A 22,748-nucleotide genomic window follows, 5' to 3' on the forward strand; every position below is an offset into this window, starting at 1 on the left:
ATAGATATGTTCGAGGCAGAAAGCTTGCCTGTGCTGTCCTTAGAAGGACTAGATCAAAGGATCAATTAGCAAGTGTTTGCCCTAGGTTTTCATGTTTTCTTTTTTGTAATCTCAAATGTTCTTGGGTCACGTTCTTAGATCTCTTTTGTAATGCATGCACTTTTGCCTTTTAAATGACAAATATTTTGGTGTTTCTCTGTCTCTTTACTTTACCTATCATATATTTTGATTATAAAGCCATTTTGGTAATGGTTTGACCATTTTGGCTTTCGTAGTACCTTGAATATCTACGTTTTTGCAATCTTTACTTCGTACATGCTTGGTTTATATCTCTTCAGATATTTCCCATTTACTCTTAAGATCCTACGATCTTCTGCTAATTCTTCAATTTCGTAAGCATTATTCGAAAATACCTTTAAGATTCGAAAGGGTCCTTCCCAGTGTGGGGACCATTTACCAAGTGCCCGATTCTTTCGATCTATAGGTAAAATAACTTTCCAAACTAGGTCATTATTAATAAACATTTTACCTTTCACCTTTTTGTTGTATGCTCTGGATACTCTTTCCTTTTGTCTTTTTATCATCTCCAACGCTCGAAGTCTGTCTTTGTTCAGATTGATCTCTTTTATAATCACCATAGGAGGATAGTTCCACCATAAGAAACCATCAAGAGAGAGGCCTATATTATCTAAAGAGTCGGCACATCGATTTCCTTCTCTATAAGTATGGGAGATCTTGAATTTCATGGTTTTGGATATAGCAATGCTATTATACCATCTGTTGCTTAATTGCTAAGGCACCTGCATTGGATTGGAGAAAGCCAAGACTGCAGTTTTAGAATCTGATTCAATCTAAAGCGAGTTCCAATTGTTATGCTTGGCAGTCTCGATTGCAAAAGTAATAGCCATAAGCTCGGCATAGAAAGAGTTTTGAATGCCAAGATTTGATGCAAAACACCCAACACAATCTCCAGACCTGTTTCTATAAATGCCAACACAAGCAGATGTACCAGGGCTGCCTAAAGTTGAACCATTTGTGTTACACTTTAACCAATGACCAAATGGAGGGCACCATATGATTTCCAGAATTTGAGGAGCCCTAGGATGATGAGTCTAAACCCTAAAAGCTTTGATAATGCTGAACTAAGTAATGGAAGGCTCTGTGGCCAGCTAGGTGAGATTACCTATCATAGCAATAACAACAATGATGAATGAGATTATTGCATTGTGAGGCACCATAATGCCTTTGAATCTGAGCTGATTCCTGCAGTACCATATGGTTCTATATATAGTCATCACAGCTGTAGTAACTACTAGAGCACATTGAGGGCTCCAACCTGTTTTGCCAATATAAAGTGTGGTTATTGTAGTGGTGAAATCAATGGGTTGGTTCAAAATATTCTGAAGCCAAATCCATAATTTCTTTGAAAAGATGCAATTAAGAAAGAGATGTCTGGAAGTTTCAGAATGCTTGCTACACAAGGAACACATTGAAGGTAGCTAACAACCTCTGCTGGCCAGATTCTCATTTGTAGGCATTTTCTTATGAATTATCCTCCATAAAAGAGTTGAGGTGGAAAGAGGGATGGCCGAGTTCCATATAAGCTTGCCCCACTGGAGATGATGACAAGATTTACTAGTGAAGGAATAAGCATCCTTGAGAGTTAGGGCCCCTATGCTTGAATAATTCCATATCAGCTTTTGGCTCTATGGGGATTACATCATTATTTGTAACTGCATTGAGATCAGGGAATAGAACTAACAATTCTGCAAGAAAAACCCATTGATAATTGAAGATAAAGTCAGCCACTTTTACTTACAGCTTAAAATCAAGTTGATTAGGAAGGTTGAAGTGTGTCATTAGGCTTCCTACCTCTGTCCATTCATGATTCCAAAAGTTGATTTTGTTTCCATAGCCCAACAACCAAGAAGAATTAGACAACAAGGTTTGAAAGGAAGATTTTATACCCGACCAAATGGAGGAATATATGTGATATTTGATACATTTGTTACCTCTAATAACTTTACTTCTGAGGAATACATCCCATTGATTATCTGAATTGAACATGTCATGGCAAAGCTTTAACATAGAAGCTTCATTTAAATGAGAGAGAGAGATCTGAGGCCTAAACCCCCACAATCCATAGGGGTACAAATTGTTTTCCAAGAAATAGTTACTAATTTCCTGGTATTCCAGTTTCCACTCCAACCAAAATTCCTTAAGATGACTTCCAACTCCTTCATCAATGATTTAGGCCATGAATAGATGTTGAAAGAATAAGTCAACATACTATAAAGCACACTCCTAATGAGTTAGATCCTGCCAGCAAAAGACAACATATTAGCTTTCCAATTAGTTAATTTCAATTTGATCCTGTCTATAATGGGCTGAAGATGAATTCTCTTGGGTTTTCCTTTGAAGATAGGGACACCTAGATAGGTAAAAGGTAAAGATCCTATGTTGAAACCTATAGAATTAGGAATATGCTGCAGCCTGCTATTCTCAATTGATCCTCCAAAAATGGTGGATTTTTGTGGATTGATAATCGGATCTAAGGCTTATGCATACCTAGCTAAAAACTAAGAAAGAACTTGAATATTTTGTGTTGATCCAGTGCAGAAAAGAACTATGTCATCAGCATATAGATAGTGAGTGGGAATGTGCATATTCCTGTTTCCTTTTAGAGGAGAGAGCATCTTGTTTTCAACCAGCATGGTAAGGCCTTTGCTTAAGACTTCTTCAACAAGGCAGAAGAGGAGAGGTGATGGAGGATCACCCTGCCTCACTCCTCTAGAACAAGAGAAGAAACCAGTCAATTTTCCATTGAAAGAGATAGACAGCTTTGCAGAAGATAGAATGGGTTGAATCCATTGGCAAAATTTGTCACAAAAGCCAAAAGTCCTGAGAACTTTGATTAAGAAATCCCAGTCTAATGTGTCAAATGCTTTCTTCATGTCAATTTTAATGGAAAGGTTTCCATGAGTAGACTTTTGACGCAACATGTTTATTGCTTTAGAGGTTATACAAATACAGTCTTTGATTTGTCTACCTTGAATGAAGCCCCTTTGCTCAGGGGAAATAATGCCAGGAAGAACTCTGGCTAATCTGTCAGCAAGAACTCTGGATATAATTTTCAATTTGAAATTTGCCATTGCAATAAGCCTGAATTGATTGATCTCATCAGCATTTGAGGTCTTGGGGAGAAGCACCACTGTGTTAGAGTTGAAGTTGGGTAGTAGGCAGTTGTTAGTGAAGAAGTCAACCACAACCTTGCAAACATCAATGTTTATAATTGGCCAAAACTCTTGGAAGAAGTAACCACCAAAACCATCAGGACTAGGAGAATTGTCCTTATTTAGATTGAACACAACATTCTCAATTTCTTCACTTATAGGAACAAGGGTAAGCATGTTGTTGATGTCTTCATTGATCTTTTGAGGAATGCCTTCTTCTATGAGGCCATTGTCTCTGACAAGGCTAGACATGGAGAACAGTATGGTAAAATGATTGATAAGATGGTTGGAAATTTTCTCCTGATCAGTTTCAATTTCCTCATTAATTCTGAGAGAGGTTATCTTTTTGAAGGCCTGCTTCAGATTTGCATACTTGTGGAAAAAGCTTGTGTTCCTGTCTCCTTGTGAATGCCAATTGATTGTGGCTTTTTCCTTCCAGTACATTTCTTCATTATTAAGAGCCTTTTCTAACTCAATTTTTGCTATCCTTTCTTGGCTTATAAGTTCCTCAGAAGCACCTTGAAGGTTGATACTAGCTTGTAGATCATCTAGAAGTGAGGTAGCCTCTTTGACTTGATCATGGACATTTCCAAAGACAGTTTTGTTCCAAGTTTTTAATTCAACTTTTAGAATTTTTAGCTTTTAGCTAAGAATGAACATAGGAGATCCATAGATAGGGGTGTTCCAGATATTCTCTATCAGTTTGTGGCAGTCCTTGTGGAAAGCCCACATTTTTAAGAATTTGAAATTAGAAGCATACCTGATGTCTTGAGTTTGAAAATCCCAAAGAAGAGGGTGATGGTCAGATCTCAGCTTAGTCAAAGTAGAGCAAGAAAATGAAGAACATGTGGAGATCCATTGATTGTTGTATATGGTTCTGTCAAGTATTATTTCTACAAGGTGATGCCATGTCCTACCATTTTCCCAGGTGAACATTGATCCTTTGGTTGGAATGTGTATCAAATTATCACTATTAGACCAGTTGTAAAATTCCTCCATGGGGGGTTTAGTAGGGAAATGGAATCCTCTATGCTCATGTGCTCCAATAATTGCATTGAAGTCCCCAATGCAGGACCAAGGCAAGTTGAGATTGTGAAAATTTTGGTATAGGCCATCCCATAGCTATCTTCTTTTAATATGGTTAGTTGAAGCATAGACTGCAAAGACTGCTAAAAGCTTATTATTGTCAAGAAAAGAAAAGGTGACATGTTGATCAGAGGTATCAAAAACTGTAGAGTTGATATGGCTGGAGCAAAGACACTAAAGGTTTGGAAGCATATTAGGCCTTGCATTTGCAACAAACATTTTCATATTCATCTTGCTAAGCCAGTTGTGAGGAAGGTTGCTATAACACATCCATAGTTCAACAATGAAACAAAAATCAGGTTTATGCATATTGATAAACTTCTTTAAAGCCAATCTAGTAGGGGAGTTGGCTAAGCCCCTTACATTCCAATATAAACACTTCATTTAGAAAGGTTGGGAGAGCCAGCTTTTGGCCTTGTGCCATAAGTAAATTTCTGGGTTGAAGCCTTTATTTTCCTTTTGGATGTAACTTGCTGAAAGGGTTCTTCAAATTGCATATCACCTTGGAAAGAGTCTAATGAGTTGGATGTGGATGTACTATCAATTGCAACTGCTTCTTTGTATGCTAAGACTTGTTCAATCACAGGACCAGATTCCATTTCAACAAGATTTGCCCATGAGTTCTGAAGAAATAACATGTCCTTCTTGACTCTAGTAGTAAAGGGTTGATGTGCCTACCTAGGTTGACTGACATCAACTATTTTCTCCTAATCCTCCTGAATGTCTACTTGAGTGGCATCTACAAATTCTAAGGTAGAGGAACTGTTCTCTTCATCATCATGTGTAAGATTTTCTGGATTGACTCTAACTTTTGACTGAGGAGTTTGATTAGCTTCTACAAGATCAATAGCTTTATCTGAGATAGAACCTTCAAGGTCAGTAGGCTGGATAAGTTCCTCTTGGTTCTTAGTGAAAGGAGTTGCAATTGCATCATTGCTTGGCTCATCAATACCAGTGGTTGCCCCTACATGTTTTCTGTTATCTTTAACTGCTTGAAAGACATTCTTTTTTGGTACCTTCCCTGATTTTGTGTTTGCCTTAGCATTAGCTTTCCTGCAGACTTTATGTGTGTGTCCAATAAAGTTGCAGAAAGTGCAGAAATCAGGAATGTTTTCATATATTCTAGATCAACAAAAAAAGCAAAACCATCTCTCTCAACCAAGACACGATATGTTGGTGGCTTTCTAAGATCCATGTCAACTAAGAGTCGAACAAAATGTCCAAACTCCCTGTCAAAGCTTGATTTGTTTGTGAATTGATCTACGCAAATTGGAGTACCTACACTGCTCCCTATATCAAAGAGGATTTTAGGACGCCAATACTCTTGAGCAAGACCATAGATTTTTACCCATACCTGGGCCGAGAATTAGGGCTGAACATTTGGATTAAAGTCCTTTGTCCAAGCAAACAATTTTAGCAAACCAGGGTTTAGATTCCAAGATCTAATGGATCTGACCTGTTGAGAATATTTTAATGAAGAGAAGGAGAATTCATAGAACCCCTTACCCAAGGATGTAATTCCTCATTTTCCAAGATTGCTCCAAATCGGTGTTAACTTGTTTCTCAAGGCACCAACCTTTAAAGGTGTAGTACCTTTGGGCCATAGAATTCTTGCGTGAAGATTATGTTTGCAGGCAGCGACTCCGGCTAGGTATTCATCCTCCGGTATGGTTATGGCTACTCTATCTCCTTTGATGACCGGTAATGGTAATTGCGATGTCGGAATGTCGCAGACGTTCTTTACCGCCTCGGCAAATAATTTTTTCGTATTAGATGCCACCTTTTGATGTGAGGATTCTGTGGAGCCTTTTGATTGAAGACATGACCCAGGGATGATAACTGGTGGTTTAGATTGTGGTAGGATTGTGTTAGCGGTGGTTGCCGCCATCTGAAAAGGTAACTTGCGGCGAGGGTTAGGTTTCTCCTTTCCATCGCTCCCAAAATCTAATTTTATATATGGATAATTGGATAAGCTTTAAATTCTAAATGCTTGCCGATCATCAGTATGATTCACATTTCAATATTATAATCTTTTAAAAAAGCTAGTTTAGAGTAAATTAATTTATAACTTATTAAAAAAATATCTTTTGAGGTTATACTTAAAAAACATCTTTTAAGGTTATACTTCCTCCAAGTTAAATTATAATTTTTTTTAAATTTTAATTTTATTTATTTTACATCATTAATATAATATAAATAATTATTTTTGTTTTTTATTCTATAATATTTATCAATTCTCCTTCTGCTAACTTTTAATTTTTAATTTCGTTAAGAAAAAATAAAATTAAAATTAAAATTAAAATTTATAGTGTACTTTAGTTTAATTTTTTAATATTATTTTTAACATTTTATTATTCTATTAAGAATTAAATTTTTGAATAGTAAATATCTATTTTTATTATTTACCCCATACCTCTAAAAAATTTTGGACCGACCCCTATTCTGGTTACTGAAACAACAGTTATTTGAAGTGACTACTAAGGTGCAGTGAAAAGAGAGGTTACTAATGCAGTGTAGAAGGATGTTGAATGTTTAAAGTCCTTCTAATGCAGTGAAAAGAGAGGTTACTAATGCAGTGTAGAAGGACTTTAAACCTATCATGGACTAATTTGGTTGAGATGGATAGGAAAATTGAAATTCAACACAATAAGTTCGTGTCTCAATTCAGATTTATGAGAATTTGAATTGACCACCCCGATTGCATCAATGTCACCAAGTTAAGATGGAATACTAGAGTCGTTGGTTGGTTGTTTAATGCATGTCTTAGCTCAAAAATTGAAAGCTCTAAAAGTCCAACTAAAGAATTTGAACAAGTAATGAGCACGAATAAGTGAGTCTAACTTGCATAAATATAGACAACATTCAAAGTTCTATAAAGCAGCAGTTAAGTTCCGGTTTTTTGAGAAATCTTTAAAAGGATGCTCAATTCACTTTCAATAGGGCTCTCCAAAATGTGAAAAATTTCTGGAAGGAAAAAGGCTAAGTTCAACTAGCACATTGAGTAATATCTAAACACAAATTTTTTCCATTTGATGACCAAAATAAAAAAACTCAATTAAGCTTATAAAATGCATTAGAGAAAGTGACCATATTATAACAAACACTGAGGAAGTCAGAAATCATCTAATCAATCATTTTAAGAATATTTTTAGAAATGTCATTACTTAAATTGATAATCGCTAAGTTGACGAGGTGATGCCGAATTTTATCATTGAGTAAACCATTATATTGTCTATGATTCCTAGCAATAAAGATATAATGAATGTTGTTTTTTCCATGAAAAAGGACAGTGCTCCAGGCCTTAATGGCTTTGGAGCTTTATTTTTCCAACACTATTTGAAAAATGTCATTGATGATGAGATTAAGGCTACTCTTCCTTTCTTTAACTTTGGTTATATCATGCCTAACTACAACTTTAACGATATTTTTTGGATTTCAAAAAGCTCAAATGGAGACACACTAGCTCAAACTTCAAATTCAAAATCATTTCTAAAATTATGACAGATAGACTAACCTCAATCATACCCCACGTCATCTCCTATAATCAAAGAGACTTCATTTATGGTCAACAAATTAAAGACTACATTTGTCTTTCTTTTGAGGCGGTCAATTTTCTTCATAATAAGTCTCTTTTTGAGAACTTAGTCTTAAAGATTGATATTAAAAAGGAATTCGATACTCTAGACTAACAATTTTTGATGAAAGTTCTAAAAAAATCTGGGTTCAATGCAAGGTTATGCAATTGGGTATATGGCATTCTTTCTTCTACTAAATTATTTATTATTGACCAAGTGACTTTAAACGCAAAAAGAGGTGAATTGTGATTTTAAAAAGTGAAATTCTATGGTACATTGTAGATACAACATGTTAATACTGATGTTCTAACATCAAAATATGACATCAAGACAAATGCTATGACATCTGATCCTGATACAGAATAATAGCATTCACCTATAACTTTTGTACGCAGATAAATCACAGAGTGACATCCAGCACAAATCACATTTTGAGATTAAAGTCTTAACTTCAATAATGTCAGGACAGATGTTTAAACATCATCTGCTGGCAGATCACATATTTACCAACCTGAAAGATATGCTTTGATAATTGCAGAATGGTAAATAACACAGAGGAATTGTTATCCCAGTTCAGTGGAAACAACACCTAATCTAGGGGCTACAAAGCCAGGAAGGAAGTCCATTATCATCAGTATTAGTTCAAAGCTTAAACACCCCTAATTTACAACTTCTCGCCTAATCACTACCCAACGCTACTTCTGCCTAGAAGTCGACATCTTGATATGAGAAATCGCCATCCCACTTCCAATCACCACAGTGATAAAACAGTCACACACTCCGTGACCAAAGGAACCCAAGTAGAAAGATCTCACTTTCCAATCAAAGAACTTAGTTAAGTACCCTAACTAAAAACAATACTTGATCTTTCTTAAGAGCTTTGATCAAGAACATAACTCAACTCTCATGCTTAAAAGCTTAAAGAGTGAGAACAAAAACTCAACTCATTACCTAAATGCTTTTGAGTGAGAATAGACAGCTTGACAAATAGTCAAGCAACAAACAGTCTGCCACACAGTATCTAAAATATACGGGAGACTTGAAACACAAAAGACTCTCAAAATAGTATACCTAAGACTTACCCTAATTTAGAATTGTTAAGTTATATTTTTCATTAGGTTAAAATTCTCTTTAAATAGTCTTTTTGCAGTCCATGGGCTTCGCAACCTTTGCCCTAATCTTTACTTAATCCACACGCGAAGGACTGCAACAAATCTGTAGAGGCATCTTTTTTAATCTTGGAACAAATATTCAAGTTTCCTAAATTGTTCAATCAATCAATTTTAGAAACTTTAATTCTGACTTGGTTTGATTATATAATTCTAGATTAAATACTATTGACTTGCAAATATTATTGAGATATATCTGAAAGAGATATCACAAAATAAAATCAAATATGTCAAGATTTAAAACAGCCTGTACTGATGTTCTGGTTCAGAATGTCGTGACAGCTGTTAGACATTTGTCTTCAATATAAGCTCAATTTTGCAGTATCAATATTAGTCAATATGTTACGACATCTTGCTCAGCATTTGTCAAGAACCATGTTTTAGCAAAATTATTGACAACCACAAAACCATGGAACTAATAATCTCCCCCTTTTGATAAATATTGACTAAAATAACCAAAGCACAGTTAAACTTGAAGATAGGAATAAAACCACAATCAATACAACACAAGCTTTCATGATAAACATGTAAACTTTGTAAATTATGTAAGCATATAATTACATCATCATAACACAACGTAATATCTTATACAAAAATTTAGAATCCTATTTCAGGGATTACATGCTATTTTAGATCTATCCTAAACACAAATACTCCCCTTGTATTTTAGAACCACTTGTTGTCACAGAGAATTAATTCTCCCCCTTAATCGAAAGAAGAAAGTTTTCCCGAGGCTTGAGAAAACCAACATGAACTTAGGCTTGAACTATCCAAGTTATACTTGTTAGAAGAACATGCAACAGACATAACACAAAGCACAATATCCAAGGTTATTCATAGACTTCAACAGTTAGGATGTTAGACCATCTGGTAGAACATCCTATATACTGTAGTAGAAGCAGAGCAATTGGACCATCACTAGCGCATCAATACCAGTAGTGCATCAATAGCAACACCATCAGTATTGCATTAGCATGATGGACAATCATGCTCCCCCTAAATGGTTGCATACAGAAAGCAACCGGGGATAAACCTTTCTAAATACTTTACTACTACTACTACTACTACTACTACTACTACTACTACTACTACTACTACTACTACTACTCCTATTATAAAAAAACTACTACTCCTATCATAAAAGACTACTACTACTACTACTACTACTACTACTACTACTACTACTACTACTACTACTACTACTACTACTACTACTACTACTACTCCTATACTCTCCCTTTTTAGCCAAAATTGACAAAAACAAAGTGAGTGTGCAAATACACCTACTAAAGAAGAAAACAAGAAACAACATTATTTTGTTTTTTTTAATATGACACAAACAAAAACAAAACAAAACAACCCAATTCTTCCACCCGAGTCCTTGTAGTTGACCCAATCTTCATCATCTTCTGAGTCAGAGTCTTGGATAGTTATTTCTTGAATGATTTCATTTTTGACACTAATTTCTTTCTTGTTACTGATGCTCTTGTAGATGTTTCAGCATTGCACTCAATCTTCTTTTGATCAGTAATTTCATCCTTCTTGGCTTTTAGAAGAATATCCTTTTTATCCTTAGCATTTTTATTTGATGTGCTGATGTTTAAACGCAGCTTAAGAGAATGAGCAGTTAGTAAGGTGTTTAAATGCAAAGAGAGTTACCTTGGTTGTAACGTCTCCTTGCTTGTAACGACAACTTGGTTAATGAGAGAGTGCTTTAAATACGTGAAATCATCGTTGAAACGGTACACCACTTATCATGGGAGAGAGATATTCTTTTGTTCTCCTTTTTCCTTTCCCAACCATTGATTGCTGAAAACAAATGTTCCAACATTTGAACTAACATTCAATATGTCATTGGAACATGTTTCTTTGAATTTGTACGCATCACTAGATGGGGAAGGAAGAAATGTTGTTGACAAGTCTTCCATACAATTATAGCTCTATTTCTTTAGCAGTGCAAAATTCCCATATTACCCTTATAGCGTGCAGTAAGGCCCTATAGTAGGAGAGGATCAATAGTATGTTCTCAGCTAAGCACACTAACATCCTAGATTGTTTGGATTTAAACCATTTTTCCGTAGTACAATGTCAGGACATACGATTGAACAATGTATTCTTCGAGCATCCAAAATAAATGAGAGTAATACTCTCTTAGAATATCCTTTATTGAAGATCAAAATTAGTTTATTGCTGATCCAAGGGACACAAATTGTTTCTTGAGAAGAAACAAATTATCAGACTTGGCCTATAATTTAAATCCTAAAATGACCATAATTAATTTTTTTTTTGAAACATAGGTGATACATACTCCAAATAATGATTTCTCTTACAAAAATAAGCTGAACTTTGGAGAAAACATTGATGTCTTGGATGTTATTTGATTCAGTGTCTGCAAGATTTTTGAGTCACTCTTTCTTTTGGAGTGCCAATCTACTTGGATGATGTCCCAACATCTGTTTGGACATCAGACCCTTTCTCCATGACTGAACCATTGACTTAGGTTCTGGAGTCTTCAACAACTCTATTATCAACAGAGTATATCCTTCTGGTATCTTGAAGAAGATGATGAAGATCTTTGATTTTTCTTTGATATAAATTTATCAGGAGATTCTATAGAAAAATCATCAACAAACTTAGGGAAAAAACATTCCACCTTGTATTAATCTACATTGGATCCCTTGGTAGGAAGTTCTAGAACTTTGTCAACAGTGTGATGTTGCCACTTTAGTATGACAACTAGGCTTCATCTTGCTTTTGATAAGTAATCATGTAAATGAGCTAGTGGATTCTTGTGGAACCACACAAGGACTAACTATTCTTAGACTAGGTTCCCTTATCAGTATTTATTCATCTTATTAGTGACTAGATAATACATCTTGTCTTCATACCTTGATCACACAGTCGACTTATGATTATCATGCTAGTCATTAATTCTTTTAGCAAATTGAACCTTAACAAAACTAGTTGACTTTGTCCCATTAATCATCTAAGAGATTGAGTGATACTTTTGTAGATCATAAATCTTTCATTCCAGTCATGAATTTGGAACAACCAGTGTCAAAGAAGATGTACCAGTCTTCTTTAAGAATAAAGGGAAACACCTTCATTGTGTTTTGTCCCTTTTTTGGCCAACCTTTGGGATAGACATATGCCTTGAGCCCATAGAAGTGACATTTTCAGTTCAAGCCCCTGTCAATAACTTTAGAATTCTGAGGTCACGAATGATGTTAAGACATATTGTAAGACATCATTGTATCAGTTCTGCCTTGAATAGAAACATATTTATGCCGCATAAAGATTTTCTCTGCTTGTCAAAGCCTTGAAAATTAAACCATATCCCTTTTAGGTTTCCAGTCATCTTTAGATCTTGAAAAAATTCTCAACATACTAGAGCCAATTGTTCACCATTCTCACCAACTTGATCATGATTTCACGTTTGGAGTTCAAAGAGGTTACCTCACCCTGCAGGTTAAAGATAGTATACCAACAAATCTTTGTTTACATCCTGGAGTTGAGAATTAGTTACCTTTTATTTTTCTCCTTGCATATATCTCTACTTGATGCAGCTAACTCATCATGAGTTAAATCTTCATTGTAGGAGTTCACAAAAGAACCTCACATTCTTGTCAAGACATGTATAAAATCAGGATCATAATCCTGAACAGATTTTGAGATATAATGCCTTTTAAGATGATTCTTGAGCAAGGAAGGGAATTTTGCCAAAATAAGTCCAAAGCCTATTCTTATTTGATCCAGTTTACTTGAACATCAAGGATCTTGCTGAGAATACAACAAATGTTCTTGACATCTGGCTTCAATATTCTATTTACCCATAACATGATAATAATGCAAAATAGCATTGACAACAACCCTTCATTTGGTAACAACCTCCTGCAGAGTTGGAGATAAAGGTCATGCTCTTTTCTCCCAAAACGCTTGGATGTGCCGTTATGAGTGGACTTGAGAATCTCCCAAGTATCGTTGGTCACACCACTTGTGATGATCAGTCTGAACAGTGCTCATCAGATCAATTGATTACACCATCAGAGATACAATCTTGACAATCTTTAAGATTCTGTTGTCCAATGAAATCCAGAATGCTATCATCATTCTGGCTTTTCCAGAGACATACAGTACCAAAACATTATCTCCCTGAAGCTCACCCAATAAACAGATAGGGTGCCTGCTTTGATGCCAATTGAAATTCTCTAATACATGGTAGATACAACATGTTAATACTGATGTTCCAACTTTAGAACATAACTTCAAGACAGATGCTATGATATATGATCCTATTACAGAATAATATCATTCACCTATAACTTTTGTACACAGATAAATCACTGAGCGACAACCAACACAAATCACATGTAAAGAATAATTGCAGGATGGTAAATAACACAGAGGAATTGTTAACCTAATTCAATGCAAACAACACCTAATATGGGGGCTACCAAACCAGGAAAGAAGTCCCCTAACAACAGTATTAGTTCAAAGCCTAAACACCCCTAGTTTACAACTTCTCGCCTAATCACTACCCAGTAGAGGTGTTCAAAACCAAACCGGTCCAATAAAACAACGCAAAATTGAACCGAACCAAACTGAAACCATAAAATATCACATTTGATTCGAATCTGTTTGGACTATTTTTAACAGAACTATACGGTTCGGTTCGATTTGCGATTTATATTTTACAAATCAAATTAAACCAAACTAAACCGCATTATCTTACCTATTTCTTTAAAAATGGAATGCTCCACCACTTTTTACATTAAAAAAAAGAAGATAAAAGAGAATATATTTGTTTATTCATCGGTAAATTCCTTATTATCGAGCTTCGTTTCCAACTTAATAGTTATAGGTTTGTTTCTTAGCTTTTCAACCGATGTCACTAGTTTCAATCAAACAATCACAATCTAATATATGGCATGTAGACTAAAACGGGATAAAGTTGGAAGTTTGATCTAAAGATTGTCTAGAAAAATGACTAAATTATAATTAAAATCCAACGTTTGTAAACAATCTAGGAGTAAAGCATGATAACTCAAAAACATCTCCCAAACTACTACAAAAGTGTATTAAAATGTCTTAATGACCACCCCGATTTGTTATACATGCACAAAAGCAATAATGATCAATAAAAGAACACATTCTCTTTAAAATATTTTTTTAACATTAACTTTTTTATTACATTAAATTTATGTCGCCATTTTATGTATAAACTTATTTTCAAAATATAGGACCCACATTTTTCTAAATAGATCTCTCTATTTATCTTGAAAAAATAGGGAGCATCATAATCCCAATTCAGTGGCGGAGTCAGGAATTTTAGGCAGCCTGGACAGAAACTTTACACCATTGATTATTCATCAGTTTTAATTTTCTCACCATATTTTTACTAATTTTGCCCATATTTTTATTCCTGATTTTACTTAAAATTTGACTATTGAATGGGAGAGTACAAAGAAAATAGGGGTTGAGCCCGGACGCTTGCCCGAGCTAGCTGGGCCTTGGCTCCACCTCTGCCAATTCATCATATTCTCTTTTACCCTTTTTTTTATGTAAAAAGTGATGGAACATTCAATTTTTTAAAAATCTTACTAACTGCAAATGATATATTAGATCTGGTATATTGCATTAAATATATTAAACACCCTATTACAGTTACATATTTCAATTGAGCCACTACTCTTCCATTATTTTTTTGAAGTTTGACGACATGATAAAATGGAGTGGTTATTTCTTTAAAATTTAGGTGTTTGAACTTATCAAACATTTTCTCACTGTAATGTGTTTGACTAAGTTCATAACCTCCACTACTTCGCCTTACTTTTATCCCTAAAACTGTGTCAACAAGTCCAAGATCTTACATCTTGAAAGTGGAAGTTAGAAACCTCTTTGTCTCTAAAATTTCATTCAAATCATTACTAATTATTAACATGTCAACAACATAGAGACAAAGGAATATTACAATATTTTTACACACCTTTGTGTATAGACACTTGTCACAAGAATTAGGAATAAATCCATTTGAAAGTATGACAGAGTCAAATTTTTGATGCCATCGTTTTGTTGCTTATTTTAAGCCATATAAAGATTTGACAAGCTTACACATCTTTTCTTCATTTTCAGGAAGCACATAGCCTTCTGGCTGTTCATGTTGATTTCCTCATCGAGATCTCCATTTAGGAATGTTATTTTAACATCCATTTGATGAACTATAAGGTCATTCAAAGAGGCCAAGGCAAACAACAATCTAATTGTAGTTGTCCTTTCCATTGGTGCATATGTGTCGAAGTAATTTATGCCTTCCTTTTGTCTAAATCCTTTTGCTACTAATCTGGTCTTACAAGTGTTTACAATACCATCACTATGACACTTCCTTTTAAACACCCATTTGTATCCAATGGACCTTGATCCCTTTGGTAAATTACCAAGTTCCCAAGTGTGGTTTGACATAATTGAATCTATTTCATCTTGGATAGTGTCCATCCAGAAAGAATAGTCCTTTGAAGCTACTGCTTCCTTGTAGGTTTTAGGACCATCCTCTACTTGAAGAATAATAGGAATGCTTTGAACAAAATTCTTACAATTTCCTTAAACTAGATAAAAGGAAATAAGTTGAGGATCAATTTCGTATGGTCCTAGATACTTTGTTTTCCGACCTCTCTTGCTTATCTTAGGCTCGGGTTGTAATTCAATGATCCGAGAAGTGCTTTCATGTTGTATTTCTACAATTTGAGAGGAATATTTTTCACAAGATTCTTTATTTGCGGCCAACTAAAATTCTTTATCCTTGGTAATAAGATTCTCAAAGAATTCTACATCCCAGGATTCTACAATTACATTAGACTCTAAGTTTAGAAGTCTATATGCATTACTGTTTTGTGCATATTCTACAAACGTGCATTTTATCCCTCGAGGACCCAACTTGGTTCTTTTAGAAATCATGTTTTTGTAATAGGCTACCCACCCCACACTCTAAATTAACCGCTATTTAGTGTTCTACCTTTCCATACCTTATATGGAGATATACCGGTTTTTTTAAAGAAATTTTGTTATATATGGCAAGTGGATAGTAAGGCCTCACCCCACAAATTTAGTGGTAGTTCATAGTGCATCAACATGGAGCTTATCATCTTTTGATATGATTGATTCTTTTTTCCGGCCAGGCCATTTTGTTGTGACGTGCGAGGTACAGAACATTCATGCATTATGCCTTGATCTTCACAAAATGCATCAAATTCATTAGACAAGTATTCATCGTCCTTATCACTCCTAAGGACTTTTATACTTCTACTTAATTGATTTTCCACTTCTGCTTTATAAATTTTAAAGGCATTAAAAATATCATCTTTATGCTTTAAGAGATATACATGTGTGTATCCAGAAGAGTCGTTGATGAATGCAATAAAGTATCTATTTCTCCCACGGGTTAACATGCCGTTAAATTCACACAAATCTGAATGTTCAAGATCAAGTAGATTTGTATTTCTTTCAAGACTTTTGAAAGGTTTCTTAATCATCTTTGATTTAACACATAGTTCACATTTTTGGAAAACATTTATATAACATGATATCAATCCAGATTTATTTAATCTCTTAAAGAACTAATACCAATATGTGATAATCTATTATGCCATAAAGAAACAGATTCAAGCATGTAAGCGAAAATAGAAATTTCATTAATAATATTATCGGTAGTACAGAGTTTGATCATTCCTTCAGTGCAATATCATTTTCCAACAAATACACCATTACAAGTCAATATAAGTTTGCTTAATTCATAAACAAATTTTATACTCGGTTTTCCTAACAAATCCTCACTAACAAGATTCATATTCATGTCGGGAACATGAAGCACATTGAAAAGAGTAACTTTCTTTCCAGGAGTGAAGTTGAGTTGATAGATCTAGTTCCAACAACTTTAGATCATACTTCATTTTCCAATTGTACTTCTAGTCCATCATTTGCCTCATAATAGGTTTTGAATGCAACCTTGTCATAAGAGACATGCACCGTATCACATGTATCATACCACCAACCTTAAAATTTACCTTTGATTGCCATTATTTCGCTCACTTTAGCAATTATATCATCATTTGAATGAACTACATTGATCTCGTTTTTTGATTTGTTGTTGCTGCAAACAAAACATCCATTTTTCGGACCCTTCTGACCGAAGGAATTCTTGAACTTGTTATGTTCCTTTTTTGGTCCAAGATGACTCCTCATGTCATCATGTTTCTTCTTTCCTTTAGCGGTCTAAGCATTGGCTTTTGAAAGTCCCGCAGATTCTAATTTCTCCCGCTCCTTCGGTTCGTCCTCGATTCGAAGATGTTTTTGAATTTTATCCAAAGAGAAGTCCTTAGAACTGTGCAACAATTTCTTTCTATAGTCGTTCCACAAAGGTGATAATTTTGCAATGATTGCACCGACTTGAAAGGTCTCAGGGATGTCTATTTTCACAACTTTTATTTTATTCTAAAGAACTTGTAACTCGTGCATTTGGGGAAGAATGGGCTTGGAGTCTATAAATTTAAAATTAAAATACTTAGAAATTAAAAACTTCTTCGTATCTTCCTCTTCGGCCTTGAATTTAAACTCGAGTTCTTTCCAGATTTCTATTGTAGATGGATCATCCTTATAGAGGTCGCAGAGACGATCAGACAACGTATTCAGAATATGTCTACAATATAACAGTTAGTCTTCATTACGTAAGGCATAGTGAACCTTCAAGAAAATCAATAGGAACGTCATCTTATCATACCATCTGGTGTAGTTGGTTCTATAAAAGCGATCCAACTTGACAAGGTCCTGATTCATAACTTTAATGCTTGAAACTGCAGCTTTAAAGCCATCGTGTAAATACTTTTGAGACTATTAGAAATTTCGACAATGTTAAATGGATCCATGTCTAAATCGTGAATGGAGTCACTTTCCTCAAAATTATTTCAAACACTCTCTTAATTGTCTTAGAGTTTGAAAAGCAGAAATACGCAGGATAATTCAACCTCTCAATCGATTCTACACAAGACTCGTGAAGAAATCAAATGTAAGGAACAATGTCTGGAATGATGAAGAGGATGTACGAATTGAATGAATTATTTTTGAATTCTGAATAGTGTATTTATAGGCAATGCATGTAATATTTCACATGTTTACAACTTTGATGAAAGAACACTTTTCAGCATAAGATTGCAATGGTTCGTCTATAGTTACATTATGCACCACTTCATGAAGTGTTGTATATTTTGAATTTGAAATTCAAACTTTCAGTAGCCCGAGACAAATTTAACAACAATTTCCACTGGTGGATGTTTAGTGTAAAAACTGATTAAAATTTCCTTCAGACAGATTAAAGGCAAATTCCACTGGTGGATGATTAGTGCAAAAATTGACTAAAATTCCTTCAAACAGATTTGAAGGCAATTTCCACTTTTGTCTATGAGGAACTTTTATCCTCTTTAACTTTGTCATATTTGAACACACCCATAGTTATTAATTGTCCATTAATTTTCAACATCGTTTTTTAACAAAAAAAAATGAAAGGCTTCTCTAAAATACAGAAGAAATCACGAATTAGGAGGCCCGGAGAACCAAACTCATGAAACATATGAGATATCACTACGGTTGAGTATCTAAACCGTAATAATAAATTGACAATGTTTAATTAAAAGATAAAAAAATATAGGCGTCTGAAACTATAGATATCCCCACGATTCTCTTAAGGACTATAATAAATATGGTATCGTTGTAGTACTTTTTGTAGTAGTGAGTACGCGAATTATATCATTAACATCATCACTCAATAAAAATTCATCAATAATTTATAGAAATTCAATCCAAACTCAACAGTCCTATTGGAGGTTAAGAACTCCTCATTCTACCCCTCATGCATATACCCATTAGAAAAGTAGTTCTCACTCTTACCTGATTTTCCTAGCAGCAATTGATAATTTTCTGGTTTGCTTGATGCTTCTTCCTTAACTTCTAACCTTCCATTCTCTAAACACTTTTCTTCTCTAATCCAATGTTTTCACATAATAAAAAATACCCCTAAACCTAGATTATGCTTAACCTTAAATAATTAGGGTATTAATCTATTTTAAATTGTAATTTCTTCCCACTTAATCCTATCTCACTCCTTCCTCCATTCTATTTATCTTATTTTTCACTTTTGTCCCAAATTCTCTAACCATTTTAATTAAATAAATCAAATAAACTACTATTATTTTTAATTAGTAAAATAATTTTAAATTAATTCAATCAATCTCTAACTCTCTCCACACACCCCAAACTTCTTATTCATTTAATTACAACAACAAAATAATTAAATAAATCACGTAAAAGTCACAAATAAATCAATTAAAACAATTTAATAAAAAATGAGATGTTACACAAGACCACATCAACCGAAACAACATATTCGAACTACCAAAACATGGGCAATGAACTCAATTATTGCAGCACTGACATGTTAACATGAGACTATAAAAAATTACAAGAATTGTTATGAATGATGATGCAATCGAGGGGACTTCTTATCAAACACCCGAGGTGCATCCAACGAGACCTATACCACAAATACAACCTCGAGATGCGGAACCGGTGACCACCTAGATCAAGCGGATCGTAATCAATAATCTAAAAAAATATTCCCCAAATTTAATTCTATAACATTAGTATTTAATTTTTTTAAATATTTTTGTTAATTAATAATTTATTATATATAATTAAAAATATTAATTAAATAAACAAAGTACAAGCCACTTAGTTAGAATCAATTGTTGCCGCCCTATAGAGGATAGTAAGCCAGTTTAGTAAAACACACCAATTTGGAGTATGTTTCTTTTTTGTGTGATTTTTTTTTTTTTTGGTTTGAAATACAGATTAACAGAAATATATGAAAGAAATATGAGTATTATAGGATTAAAGGTGGGGAAACATGGTTATGTGGATAAAAATTTCACAAAACCAAACTTTAACAATCGGTCAATTATTCCCAACATAATTGAAGTAGTTTGGTAGATATAATACAGCACTTCTAGATACTACTAGTATTAAGAAGCAATTTGATTGATAGTAGACATGATTGATTGATTGTTTGAATATTCTAACATGTATACCGGAAACACTCAGCTGGAGTATCACACTTTTTCTTGTGGTATTACCTTAATTGTGCAAGCATAGTTTAACACTGACACAATGAGCATATCAAGAAACTAGAATATTCTAATTATGGTTTGACTCTAGAGAGAGTGAGAAACATTTATTTGGATTATTAAGTTAGAGAACAAGTATGAAACCACAAACGTTACAAAATGAAACAGAAATAGTACTACAAAATGCAATAAAATATAAAATAATACGAGAATTGGATGCAAAAAGAAGTGACACAAACTTTCAGTTCATATCCAACTTTTCTTTGTACCAAACCAACATACAAAAGACATTCCCTCAACTCCATGCCAAACTAGCTGAGGTTGTCAATGATCTCAAAAGCTGCACCACCTAGTTACTGTTGTTTCTCATCTCATCATGACTCATAACCCTAGCTATCTGTCACCACAACGTTAATTAATTCATCATCTCGCTTTCTCTCTCCTCGTATCTCTCTCTAACGTGTCTGATACCATTACAAATTACCGTCTTGAAACCGATTGATCGTCGGAGTATGATCTGGAAATTTGTTTCCAACTGGTGCACCTATGCACGTGTAACTTGACTTATCACCTCCTCCTCCACCTGCCATGTATTGCTGCTGCTGCTGGTGACTCACACGGTAATCGGTCATTTGATGCTGTGGAATGAAATGTGGAGGGAAAGAAATTTGCCTTGAAGATGAATTATACAAGTACTGTTGAACTTGTGATTGTGCTTGAGTTGAAGATGATGAACCAGAGAAAGATGATGGAAATCTCATAGGCATTGTTGGATAGCATCTGTATATCAATTTCACAAATTATAAATGCATGTAATATACTACTCCCTCCTGTTCTGTTTATAAGAAAGAATTACTTTTTAGATACATTGAATGATTAATGTATCTAAACAATATATTGTTCAAATATATTAATTAATCAATGTATTTAAAGGTGAACTTTTCTTATAAATAGAACCAGAGATAGTAATAAATGTTCATTAACTTCCGTTGGTAAAATAAAATATTCCATTGGAAAATAGATTTTATCCCTTTTACCTACAGATTTTTTGTGTCATTATAAATCAATTTTCTTATTTTACCTATAAATTAGAAAAAGTATTAGTGCATGTAATATATAGTATACCCTATGTGAAGTGCAGCTTGAGCAACAAGGTTGTGATCATTACGTAAGAGAAGCTGACGAGCATTGTTCAACTTTTCTGTTTCCTTTTCTGCACAAAACTCAAAAACACAATAAAAAATCAAACGAAAGTAAAAGAAGAAAAAAAATAGTGAAAAAGAGAAGAAAAGTAGAGAAAGTAACTAGCCTTGGCGATGACGGTTCATGTGTCCTCCAAGAGCCTGAGACTTGCAGAATTTGAGGGAACAAAATCTACATTCATAGACCTTTTCAACCTCGTCTTTTCTATCATCTTCGCCGCCTCCTTTTTCCTTATAACCTGTAACTGTTGTAATTGTAACCAAAATATCCTATTTTAGTAACTTTGATGAGACCCTTCCTGTTCCTTTTTTACATCAAATCATCATTACATTGTTCTATAATAATAACTTTATCAACTACCACACTTTTCATTTTTTTACAAGGCTAGGTCTAGAACAAGAAGAAAACTAACTATTGTTCCATAGTCAAACAAAACACCACCTAGTGTTTCATGTTGTTTTGGTTTGTGATGATGAATAAAAAGAGAGTGTCACCCTTTTGTGATGAAGAGCAAATCATACTTAATTCACACCGCAAAATATACCTGTACTAACCGAAGTCGCAAAAGTCTTTACAAAGAGTTCAAATAATTAACGAAATGTCAGGAAGAAGTTGTTTACCATGATGATCTCTAGAGTTGTCATCAGGAAGATTGTTAAGATCTAATGGATTTCCATCTGGTCTCCTGTAAATTATGGAAACAACAAAGTCACAATAAAAAAGCTATAGTTGAAGAATATATAAAAACCATTTTGGAAAAAGAGAAAAGAGTTAAGATACAAATACATAGAAAATCACAATAAAAAAAAAGCTTATTATAACCATGCAAACAACAACAACACTAAAAAAAGAGGAAACACCAAAGTCATAAGAGAGAGGGAGAGATAGAGAGAGAAAAGAGTAGTAGTTGAAGAAGAGAAGAGAATGAAAATGTGGGGGACGGGAGACCTACATGGTGATGGTGTTATGGTGGTACCACTCAAACAGAAAGAGAAATTTATAGAGGCTATAGTTGAGTGATGGTAGAAGATAAAGAGCTTTGAAAGTTCTCTATCAGTTCTTCTGCTACACTCTCTCTCACTTTGGTTCCTTCACCATCACTACACACGCACACATACAATATTTATTGAATTCAAGAGAGGACAGACCGTCTCGTGACTTTAAAATGAGATAGTAGTGGCTTATGGTGTGTTTGGTTACATCAAGTGAAAGTGAATTTGGATTAAAATTCAACTATGTTGGTAAAAATAACATAAAAAAATTAAGAATTATCACATGATAATAATCTATAATGTAAATGTAGACATTGTATTTTTT

General features: G+C 34.2%; 1 protein-coding gene across 1 annotated transcript; it reads right to left on the reverse strand.

Moving 5' to 3' along the window:
- Positions 1–20,701: 20,701 nt before the first annotated feature.
- Positions 20,702–22,516, reverse strand: LOC131646385 (zinc finger protein JAGGED-like). Its single transcript, XM_058916436.1, has 5 exons — positions 22,384–22,516; positions 22,052–22,116; positions 21,538–21,675; positions 21,354–21,441; positions 20,702–21,008 (listed from the first exon to the last, which is right to left on the reverse strand). Coding segments are annotated over exons 1-5 (600 nt in total). The 5' UTR covers positions 22,386–22,516.
- Positions 22,517–22,748: the final 232 nt, after the last annotated feature.

Source organism: Vicia villosa, linkage group LG1, assembly GCF_029867415.1.
Source record: "Vicia villosa cultivar HV-30 ecotype Madison, WI linkage group LG1, Vvil1.0, whole genome shotgun sequence".
NCBI lineage: Eukaryota > Viridiplantae > Streptophyta > Magnoliopsida > Fabales > Fabaceae > Vicia > Vicia villosa.

Excerpts from the sequence above, each read along its gene's own strand:
- LOC131646385 (XM_058916436.1), bottom strand. Across the intron at positions 21,676-22,051 it reads CAACTCTAGAGATCATCATG|TTACAGGTTATAAGGAAAAA; the intron begins GTAAACAACTTC and ends CAATTACAACAG. Across the intron at positions 21,442-21,537 it reads CATGAACCGTCATCGCCAAG|AAAAGGAAACAGAAAAGTTG; the intron begins GCTAGTTACTTT and ends AGTTTTGTGCAG.